This window comes from Neodiprion lecontei, chromosome 4 (genome assembly GCF_021901455.1).
Source record: "Neodiprion lecontei isolate iyNeoLeco1 chromosome 4, iyNeoLeco1.1, whole genome shotgun sequence".
Classification (NCBI taxonomy): domain Eukaryota; kingdom Metazoa; phylum Arthropoda; class Insecta; order Hymenoptera; family Diprionidae; genus Neodiprion; species Neodiprion lecontei.
The window spans coordinates 33758752-33771084 of NC_060263.1; the positions used below are offsets into that span (position 1 = coordinate 33758752).

A 12333-nucleotide genomic window follows, 5' to 3' on the forward strand; every position below is an offset into this window, starting at 1 on the left:
GGTTCTGATTCATCGTTCGGTTGTACTTCGCGGCTACGACATAACCTATCGTGTATAACTGACGTCACTAGCTGGTAATATTATTTCTGGCACATGACGTTGAGCCGTTGCAGGGTACAGCCCACTTGACTAAGCACCCAGGGTACCAGACTGCCAAATGAGCCGTGCTAAAACGTCTGTACAAATGCTCGCAATCCGTTGACGTATGACGCGTGATTGATGCCGCTGGAGGGGAAATGGTGCTATAGCGATTGCTAATTATGTGAAAAATCGCGATCAGTGATGAGTGTCGGGAATGTATAGTCATAGACACGACAAATTGAACGCTTACTGTCTTCTACCTTTGCAGGACAGAACTAACGGAGTTTCTGCTTGTTGTATCGTCGAAGAGTACCCGATGTTCTCTTTATATTCGTTCCACCGTCGCGACAAAACCTTCTATTTGGGTTCACCGAAGTTGTATCAGTCCCTGCGGGCTATTCTACCGACCAGATCGCGTCCCATGATTCGAGATCAAAGGGGTTGAAAGACCATGATAACGACCCCAAGGCACCCGAACTGCTTCTGTTAATTAAATGCACGAACTTAATTAACAAACAATTCTTTTCACACATCTCATCCATTTATGATTGCAGTTTCAGAAGATTTTTGGCAAAGACATTATCGAGTGCAGAAATGGAAATAATTGGTTAAACAAAAAATACGCAAACGAGCAAAAGTCTATCGTCTCTTCTTCGATTACTTTCTAAAGCGTGCAATATCGTACGGAAATCGACTTACCGTTTCCTCAGTTACATTGTACACATACCCGCTTGGCGCAGGCGTTGAACATACATTATATACCATGTGATAAATACGTGCATATATTGGCTAATTTGTGGCTTGGGTCGACAGGTGATATCGATCCATCGGAAGCATTCAGCATCCGAACGACGTAGCATAAGTGGTAGGTACACATAGTTCCGCGGTGATTTGTAATTCCGATTGCGACGTCTACACTCGTTGGAGCAATCGTTATCTAGGATTGGCATTGGCAGTTCCAGCATTCGGCATCGGCGGAACGGTATAACTAGGTGGGAAAAAAAGAAGATAACTTAACCCCAGAGGTCTTTGCAGCTCACAATATCTGCACTTTCGGGTATCCGCAGTGTGATTGTAGACGAGTATAAGTTGAAAAATAGCAGGTGTATGAAAATCTGACAACTTTTACAACGTAATTCTAAGTCTTCTTCTTTCGTGCTTTCTGTTCCTTTTTTCGTCGCGAGTGAAAACCTCTCAACGACCAACGTAACGTCAGTAAAGAATCGCAGGAACTTTTTCCCAATCATTCGAATGCTCGTTATGATCACTGTTATTATATCAGCGGCACATGTATTGATTCGAAACGGCTTTGATTCTCGTTCAGAGGTTTCAATCGGGTGAGATTGTACGGTCGGATGAGGATCGTCACATCGTTAATCACACTGGCTTCGTTCGTTATTGATATTTTTAATCCTTATCACATGTGTATTTTTAATTCCTCGTTCCTCTGTTTTCAGCGAAAAAAAGGAAATTATTGCAATCACGCCGAAAACGAAAAGTTGGCTTTTCACTAGATCTCGACGTTTCAAGGTCTAGAGAATTACCCCTGACGTATGTATGTACGTGATCAATTTTTTTTCCGATGATATCTCGAGAACTAGTTACCGAATTTCAATGATTTAGTCTCAACCGAGGCGGCTTTTCCAAACTTAGAACAGATTAGATTTTGGCTTTGATCGGTTCTGTACTTTTTCAATTATTTAAATAACAAAATTCGAAAAAATGAAATAAAAATGATATCGTAAAGATGGATGACTGGATTTGAATGACAATTAGTACCGCAGGGTTTTTTGGATCAACAATCACGAATCTAAAGTCAGATTTGCAAAATTTAAATTTGGCTTATTCGATAAGCTGAAAAAAAACTAACAACATTTGGATTTTGGTGAGAATTAGTACTCGTCAGTTTGTTAGGTGGCTGATCACGAATCTGGAGTCAGATTCGTGATCAAAACTCAAAATGGAGATCCAATGTGGTGAAAAAAAATCTAAAAACATTCCGATTTGGTAGAAACTGGTATGGGGGGGTTTTTCAGATTACCGATAACGAATCCAAGGTCAGACTTTCAAAATTTTTAATGGTGAAACCGTTATACTGGTTAAGAATTAAAAAAATCATCATATTTTCACGTAATATGGTATCCGAGGGCTTTAAAAGCGTTAATCGCGAAACTGAATCCGTAGTTCGAAATCCGAATTGGATATTATTATTTGAATTTACGAAGGTTGTCAGCTTGTCATTAGCGACGAACCCCCGGAGCCAGAGGGGTCATCGAGTTGTAATTAGAAGACGCGAACGGATTGTTCTACCGAAAGGGTAACCCATTGTCCCTGTTATACGCTGGAGACTACCGGGCTTAAAGCACCGTCCAATGCTGTGTCTCCTTGGAAACTACTTCAAACTCGGAAGTTCGAGTCGGAAAATCTGAAATCGGATTTTACTACCCTGCATCTGCCTACGTGAGCGGAATCTTCCCGCGAAAGATATAATTCGATAATAATAAGTCCACGTTTCGCGGTGCGTTTTACTTCGAACCCCTGCAGTACGGTCATGGATATTATTAATAATAAAAATTTTCCGCCCTCTCTTCGTCGTGTTTGTACACACCACATGGTGCGGCAGGAGTGAAATTTACACAGGCCAAATCCAAAACTGTTCGAAACAAAGCAATGTTGAAATTTCAGTTACTGTATAGCCGGCTTTAAGCCGCCTTGCATCGCACATTCGCACTTCAATTTGATGCCGAATTCAATTTCAGGCCATGGCAAAGAGTAATTGAAAATTGTTCAGCTGAACTAATTGGTTCGGACTGACTGATTTGACAGTGAAGCACAAGGATCTTGGTAAGGGCTCTTCGGCTAAACCTTGAATAAACAATTTTGTACAAATGTGATTTCAGGTCAGAGAGACGAAGTAAATAGGAATTGATCCAGTTTTAGTTGCCAATGCTCGCGTATTAATTTGGCAACCAACCGGACGACGGAAACAGTGTGCATAAGAAGTTTCGTTCGTCGTCTGGGCCTGAACATGCAGAGCCACATTGGAAAGTGATGCTTGGACGAACGAAACTGACCGAATAATTTTCAAATAGTCCTGGGACTGAAATTTCGTGTATGAAGATGCCGAGTTAATTGAAACCTGCAGGGTTGGTATGATGAAGACCGTTCCTGCGTGTGCTTAAAAGCTCTCGAACGTACGGAAGGATATTTCATGTGTTTAATTTGGAACCAACTGTAGTCCTCCTCGTTTCAATTACGACGCAATTGCTATCATTTTGGGGTTCTATGTATATCGAGTTAGGTATTCGGATTGAACACGATCAACGAGAATGAAAGAGAACAAATTGTTAATTCAAAACAGAAAAAGCAGGTAATCGAGCAACACGTAACTAAATCTTGATACGTTGAAAAAAATGTTTTTCCAATAATTGAACAAGACTGGACCGCACAGAAGAAGATCATTTGAACAAAAATGCATAAATCCTTGACCTGATTTTTACACATCCCTACGAGTCCTCTACTGATGTTGAAAGTATATCGGTTTGAATGCATGGCGGATTTTTCAGAAAAAAGGAATAGCCGTTTCGTACCGTCGAGTCAAAATAATGACTAATTTCAGTCGAAATAAAAAGAAAAAACATGGAGGTACGCGAGTGTTTTGGAAATAATGTGCAAATCTAACAACGATACAAGTATTTCTAGCGAACTACGTCGTGAACTTTTTCAAGTTTCGCACAAAAGGCAGCCTGCCCTTAATTTGATCTCGTAATAGAAGTTTTTCACTCTCGACATGTTACAAAGAAGCTGCATTCTTTCTCCGGAAGAATTACGTTATTAAAAGTTTAAGACTCTCTGAAAATGTTCTCTGCGCGTCCGCGATATTATATGGGCATCGAATTTAATCACGCTTAGAGATTATCCGAGCTTTCGTTCGCGACGAGGAGTTTGCTGCCCTTTTCTCACAACGATTTGTCTTTGCAATGAGTAGCGTGGGTCAAGTTTCTATCCTAATTCTCTGCACAACACGCACACATATTTATCTGCACGGTTGAATAGCTTACGAAGGAGACACGAATGTTTATTCGTGAAACTTGACAATGAGTCGACTAAAAGTTTCACACACAATAGAGCATGTAGGTCGAGTCGTGGCTGAGGTCTGTTAATTAAAAAATCATAAATAATCATCACCTGTACCAATTATTCAAACTCGTTCTCTTGCGCTGGCTAATTAACTCTGGTAATTTAGGGAAATTATTACATTATTTGGTGAAGGGTTTCAACGCAAATGAGTTAAATATATCGACCACATATTGTTCTTCAGTCCGCGTGATGATAATTAAAAAAGTTTTCGGTCAATATTCTCACTTTAGATGATACGAACAGGTATTATACAAACTGTAACTTGAGCTTAAGACAAAAGTTTGCAGGAACTCGCGCTAGCAGAATCGCAAACAACATTTTTGAATAATTGAAAATACCTGTCCTTCGTGGAATATCCAAGCTTTACGCTCATTACGGATACGTGCGGTCTGCATTGCCGGATGAGATCCAGGGCCCTCCACCTCTACGCCAACGGCTATGATTAAGCTTTACTGCTTAATTAATTTCTGACGGGTATTGTATGTTTACTAAGACGACGTTCGCCTAATCCTGCGAAGGGTTATATTCTCTGCACGGATGAAACAACGGCATCAACGCAAACTATTCGTTCAGTTTTCTCAACCGACCGCAATAACGTGCGGAAAAATATTACGCCAAATCCGAAAATTGAAAACGGGGAAATCATTTTCTCATCGATGCTCAAATTCTTGTTAAAAAGAGAGAAACAAGACGCATAAACGTATTTTTCTGATACACACTAGTGAATTCAAAAAAATTGCAAACCCTATCAGTATATGTGCTCATTGTAATCCTTGTATGGAACTATAGACACAGCGTGGTGTTTTATTTTTTTTTTTAACCAACAAAAAACTGGACACGTAATTGGAGCTCGACATTTGGAAGTTCTTAACGGATTCGAAAGTGATTATCCTTCGTTATAAATTTTCAATCGGAAAAACACTCGAACGCTTTTTCATGCATCCTTTGCAGATACGAGATTGTGGGTGGAACCGAATGAACGGAAGCCTGCAGTCGGTAAGTTACCGACTGTGGAGGTAGGTTTGCTCGCAAAGCACACAGGTATGGTCTATCCTCCTGACAATAACCAGCGGTAGGTGGTGGCCTTGCGAAATGCCGCGGATATGGAAGCGCGGTCTTATCATCGAGATGATCGTTGGAACGACTGTGGGAATCGATGGAGCGGATTGGATTTGCCGAGAAATAATAAGTGGAATTTCGACGAAAAGAGCTTGCGATGTGCTTCCGAAGAGGGAGCCGTAAATGTTTGGGAAAAATTCGGTGGCTGCTGATCATATTTCGCGAAGAACCACGCGCCTCATCTATTTGCTTTTTATCATGAAACTAATTTTCCCTGGATGTTGGAAGGGTGCGATGATTGAAGTCTGGTGCCTTAAGTTTTAGATTTCACTGAAGGAAGGCGAGAAGCGTGATGAGATTTCGTATTCGGGGATCTTCTCGCTTCCCTCGAGTGGCAAATAATGCGCAGGCTCAAATTCAAATTAAGGGGGAAAGTTTCGATCGCCCACTTTGCTCGGGAGGTACTTAAATATTAATGCACCACGTGGCGCTCACCCCCACTTCTCGAGAAAGCGCGAAAATTGAATTAGGGTTTTTAAATTCTCCATTCACGAGTCGTGACTCAATTCGCAGTGTACGATATCCGAGTTGAACATCCTACCCATGTAACGAGGGACGTCGAACGAAATGACGACAACTTTGTCTGCAGGAAATGAAACAACAAAAGTTCAGCGAATCGCGAGAGCCGCATGTGACAGGCATCGCGTAACCGGGCATGCGACGACACACTGGCCGATAATAATTGTCATGTGGTCATTCGGATCACGCGAAAAGACGTCGACGCGCCAGGTACTCGGTCACATGAGCGTTTATACGTCGGTTACTCACACGTTAGTGGGATCTCGGCGAACTTCTGTCGGTTAAAAATAGGCCTTCTGTTTGGCTGATGCTCTCAAAAATATTAACGAAATCGAAAATCAAAATACCGCATAGCGAAAACGGTTGAATCGAATCGACAAAGAGCCAACTCCCTAAAATGCGGAATATTTATAGAATAAATTGCGGTATTCACCAAAAATAGACAGCTCTCCTACTTTTCGTCGTCTCTGTACACAACTCGTATTTCAACATATGAGATAAAAATGTCTGCGTAATTTTTCTTCTTCTCATATCGAATCTCTACGTTTTAGGTCAGACGAAAAGAAATCCTCCCTCCGATGAAGGACAATCCGAAATTTTTGGAATAGTCTCGTTTTTAGTTTGGGAATCCCTCGTCGTGCGGTGGTGTCGTTGAGCCTTTACTTGCTGAGGGTCTAAAGAATCGAGGCGAAGGAGTTCAGCAGTTCGTAAAATACTTGGAGCTTTCTGGCTGAAAGCTCCCTTGAAGTGTTCCGATGAGGTTAGTGGGCGGTATTGACTGGATACAGAAGAAGATGGAGGACAAGCTCTTTGACGACGAGAGCATCAGAAAGATAACGAAAAAGAGACGAAACGCGATGCTTTCAGAAATTTATCGAACTATGACAACCGATACTTTTAGTCGTTCTTACGCTATTTCAGTCAATTGAGATTCCGTACAATCGATTCTTTTCTGTAACAATGTCAGATTGGTATAATAGGATAGCTAACCGTTGTATGCGCAAAGAAAAGCATGTTATCAACTGATGAGTTACGGAGATCCTGAGAAGGAGATATTTTATGCAAGTGCCGAGATAGCACAAAAGGATTTTTTTTTGTCAAATAAGTCTTTCACGGTACAGTTTATTATTATAGCTATTTTAAGAATAGGCATTCAAGTGAAAAGATTCGCGAAGCTTATTCATCTCACGATCAGGCTTAGTCACGATGAAAAATGTTATTCCAATAAAAAACCTGTTCGATTAACGTATGTAGTTTGCTAGATATATTTTTCCATTTATTCATCTCTCACGCATCTTTTGTGCGCGCAACAATTATATTCTAGCTAACAATTGCTCACGATAAAATTGGCAAACTTTATACATATACATACGTATATATTCTAATTACTTTGACGATAGGTTATTCAACGTAATATTTTTTTCTCCATTTATACTTGAGGCTAAAATAAACATAGTTTCAAATATTGAAATTCATCCGAAATTGGTGTAAGCATATTGCCGGGGGCAGAATATATCCATAAGTTGACTGATCTGTTGACTGAAATTCTAAATATTATTTATCCGTTTGAAATTTGATTCGATTCAATTGAATTCATAATCGTCAGACTCGTTGATTATACACCTAATTCACGGTGAACGATATCTGCGCCCAACAAAACCGAGAGTTTATCAAATTAAATATACAGATCGAACTCTGCTATCGAGGAACTGAATAATTACGAATTAACCGATCTGCTGTCGGCAAAAAGCACGTTTAGATTGATATTAACACCGGTTGACTTCGATGGAATTGTCGATATTGTCGCACAGAAAAATTGTCCCCGATTTAAATTGCCAGTTTTTAGAATTGTTACACGGCTAGCACCGGGATTTTAGGGGTCTTGAACTCTAGGCGGTGAAGGTACGCTCGGTTAGCTATAGCTAGCTCCACGTCGACGTCGACGTCGACGTCGGCTTGGGCGTCGCGTCGCAGCGCTCGCGTCGATACAGCCATGGACGGTGCGCGTTACGACGCCCGGCTAGAATTCTCTCTAACTCTGACCTACCCTTGACTTCAACTCGAACTCTTAAACGATCTAAATACTAACCGAATCCGCCTCGCTTTCGTCTCTCAAACTCTTCTCTGACGGACAAATATATCGTTCTTTCTTTACGACATAAATAATCCGCAATCGTCTCTTAGATCGGTGAAATTCCGGCGTCGATGTTTAATCAAGTGATCATTCCAGTGACGATCTGTGCAATGTGACCGAAGTATAAGACAATAATCAATAAACGATTACGCCGTTTACTACGGGTTGAAAATTTTCATCTTCTTATCTTCACGTGTTGTGACATACATTATAACAAGTGATCTTGTCTTTCCGGCATGTTTCGCAATACCGTTGTCCACAATTCAACGGCAACGGAACTCTCTATGCTTGCTGTTACATCTACTATCTAATTTTACTTGAAATAATAACAACGTGAGTAACAATAATAGTTATAAAAATAACGATAAATCATCTCAGGGATGATGTTATAATTGCGTTTTATTGGTAAAAAAAAAATTTTTGCAAGTTTAATAACCGTCTGAAGAACACGGAAGCCTAAAAATTGTACAGCCAATTAATTTTCGTGAAATAAATGTAATTAAAAGCAATTTTCATTAATTAATAGTACAATTATTATAGGATCGGCGCAAGCTGCGTGACGCTTTAAACTCCCGAGTGATTCCGCATATACAGCGATAATCACGTAAGCGGAATAATCACTTGGCAGCGTCTTTAATATCGTACTTGAAACTTGAAAAAAATCATCGCTAAAACCCGGTATGCAATAATTTTGAAATTGAAGAAGTCCGTTTAAGCTCACAGCCTAATACACAAGTGATAACATAATATACTAAAATTACACAACATTTGTAGAGTTAACTTAAACGCTGGTAAATTATCGGGATACATACAAGTTGAGGATTGGAAAAAATCAAAATAATCAATAAATAATAAAGATGCAACGTCAAACGTGATATTGAATTAGTACGAAGCAGAATTCAACGCCGCAACGACAATAAAGAAATCATCGAAAAATTAGAAACAACTATTAAGAATTATTAACGACAGACTGACCACAGCAAAAAGCGAATCGTATAATTCATTGCATGCTTTAACCTTCGATTTCTCGCACATATTGTGTTGTACGCATAATTCTCGATGCATCGGCCGCAGGATCGAGACTCCCGCAACGAAAATTGGCATATTTCTGCCCCTCTGAATTCAAACGTCTTCCACGATCAACCTCCACGGTATTTTTCTCGAATGAAATAGAAATCTCAGAATCAACTGTATTCGTACCGCCAGATCAAGAGTGACGGCACCGAAGGATGGAACTAGGCGTCGTGCCGTCGGCATTCCGAGAAATTCGTGTGTTTGCGGTATATTGAAAATTTGCGAGAGCAAAAATTGCCCTTTGAGAATAAAAAGGTATAAACTTCGGTGCCCGAAAGGCAAAAATGTACTCAAGAGAGAGGAAAAAAATTGAATGATGAGAAGCAATGAAAATTTTGTGAGGCCGTAATCGGGAGCCGGAATGGGCCAGGATTGGTGCGCCCGCAGGAGGAAGCGGTCCAGCAGTGGATGCTGTCCTTGCGGACCGCGTGTACATCCTTCGAACTGGTCAGTTCCAATCACGTATCTTATATGTTATGTCACTTTCACCGTTAGTTTTATCCAACCGGCTCGCTTGCCTTAAGATCGTCGTCTTTGTTCAAGTATTTCTTTATCTTCTTCTCCCACCAGCGCCGCGATGCCTCTGCGAACAACAAAGTCGTCTATTTCTTACGTGTGAAAACCGGCAAACTGCGCCTGAAACTTTCGTGTTCTTATCGAATGAATTTGCGTCAAGTACACAGGCAGAATTTCGAAAGCGTAGTGAGCATTGGTATCGAATTTAGACTAATCGAAAAAGTACAATAAAACCCTGCTGTTTGTAAAATTGTATAAAATTATTACGATTAGGCAATATTTACCGCTTCGTTCTTTTCGTTGAATTCCTGTCATTGAATATACAAGACAATATAACGGCATTAGTCGCACTTATATTTTTCTAATGCGATTTCACCCCCTGAAATACTTTTCTGCCAGTGATGGAAAGCCTGTGAATTCATACGTTCGCAAATATCTCAAGCGTTCAAACTCGCAAATGTATATAAACGATCTAATTCTTACGCAACAGTATATTCGCTATAAATTTCGAATGTTAGGTACGTAGACGCAATTTCACTCTAAATTTACTCGACAAGGTTTGTATCGTCGATGAGACGTAATCTGGTCTCTGCTCGACAAATTCCATTTGCGACCGTAACCCCGTCCCAGTGAATGTGAAAATTAACCTATTTTGCCAATTTATCGTTTACGTGGAATAACGTTGAGGGGTAAAATGGAATATAATTCTATTGCATGCCTTTGATTAAACGTTGTTCCACATTCAGAACACGGTATAATTCACATGTGAATCGGATTTTGAGGGGGATACACCGTGTTAGGTCAGCTAAAATTCTGTTTTCGACTCTAGAACGGTATTCTGTACGGATATCAATTATGACTGAAGAATAAAATGTAAAGAGGTAGAAACACACAAAAAAAAAAAAAACAATTCGGAACTGTTATGAAAAATGTACATTCTACAACCTAATCGCGTTCCCCACACTCAAGCGAATACATAGACGAATCGTCGTGACCGCGACGAGCTATTTTTCTATTACGATATTGGATATTGTGGACGTGACGGTGGGTCATTATTAAATCGGGGATATTTCACCCTCAGGAAATTATTTCGGAAGCGATTTCTTCGTATCACTCGCCTGTCAAAGGTAATATATTTATTAGGGATCGAATTGTTAATTGAATCGAATGCTGTGCCTGTTCCCTAGCACGCGATACCTAGCCGAATAACCACTTATGATTGATGCCAAAATACAGTATGAATATTTTTGTACACTGTATTTCGGCAAAATTGTATGAATTATAGGTGAAGAGGTCTTCTTGTATTCGAAAAAAAAACGTTGTTAATACTCACGGTTTATAGTGTAAAGTACGCGTGAATCTTCCATAAAAAAAATCTAATCCAACGATTAAGTGAAACGAATTTAAGCATCGCGTGACTTTCGCAATCTGTGCCAAATCTAAAGCGATATATTTCGCAATAAAGTGCGCGATAATGTGTCCAATTCGTGTCACGAGTCGTCTCGAGGGACTGTTAAACATGTACTCCCAAGATCCTTGTTCCTTCTCATTTCTTCACTACAGTAAATTCATCTGATTTCTAACAGTCGAGAATTACATTTCAAATTTCAAATTTTCATCAAGCTAATATTTCCGTTGCGGATCCAAAACAACGCTATACGACGGAACGCTGCTACGTAATTATTCAAAACGCTCGTAACAAATTTTCGGCAAGCTACGAAGTTACAATCCAGTGAAGGGAGGAGAATCAAGGAATAATTCTAAGTACTCGCGTATAAAATATAGAAGCGGTGAAGGGACAAATCTTATCCAGGCACGCGACGTCAGAGTCGTTTACGAACGTCACGAGCATTGCCCACGCGTCACGAGCTTCGCAAAACTTAATTAGGTCACATCGACCCGTTCAATTTGGTTTGTAGTTACTCGAACACTTTGCACACGTGTCGGCTAGGCAGATTTACATACACGTGCAAAAACCGAACGCCTATCAACGAACCTGTAAAGCACTGCACAGTAATTCGCGTAATCGATATACAATTTATTCGCTCGCTGCCCCCCCACCTCAGTGTCGTTTCACTTTTGTTCTGACTTTTATTTTATCCACTTGTCGACGACGGTCGATTAAAACCAAATTGAAAGATTATCGCGTCTGCTTTTTGTGGTCCCATAGAAATTTTAATGAAAAAATGGACGATTCAAATTGAACGATTTATTTTATTATATTCCAAATCCCATATTCGAAATCTCAATTTACATTCATAAATCCTTCTTCGCGTGATTAGTCGGAATACGCGCAGTGTTCGAGTTTTATTTTATTTTGTCAGATGCGGAGTACGAATAAAGTCGACGGGGAAAATCTGAAAAGTGTTACGATCTCAGCGATAGGTCCTTACTTCTGTTGTTCACGCAATGATTCCTGATTCAATCGCGTAGACGAACGAAAAGTAGAAAAGTGTTACGAACTTGGCGATAGGTTTTCATTTCTATTGTTCGCGCAGTGATTCCCGATTCAATGGGGTGAACAAATTCGCACTAGCAATAATTTTATCCGCCTTGGATCTTCTTTTGAACGGGAACAAGTAAACCGCATCATGCTATAGCGACTAAAAGTATCTAGAACGATTTATGTAGTACCAATTACGGTACCTACGATTACGTCACACCAAGGATTTAAAATTACTTACGAGGATCTAGATTCACATTACCAATAACGCTAAACAAATACAGTCCTCGGGCAGTTGCTGTAATCA

At 40.1% G+C, this 12333-nt stretch overlaps 1 protein-coding gene across 11 annotated transcripts in view; it reads left to right on the plus strand.

The window, feature by feature from the left end:
- The window catches only part of LOC107225786 (cAMP-specific 3',5'-cyclic phosphodiesterase), a 278042-nt gene that overhangs the window by 158515 nt on the left and 107194 nt on the right, over positions 1 to 12333 (plus strand). The window contains exon 1 of one of the 11 annotated variants that reach the window (XM_046738556.1): positions 9031 to 9514. The exons of the other annotated variants lie outside the window; for them this stretch is intronic. Within the exon in view, the coding sequence (XP_046594512.1) occupies positions 9429 to 9514 (86 nt within the window). The 5' untranslated portion in view covers positions 9031 to 9428. Of the gene's footprint in view, positions 1 to 9030; positions 9515 to 12333 lie in introns of those variants that run through there. 11 annotated transcript variants of the gene reach the window in all.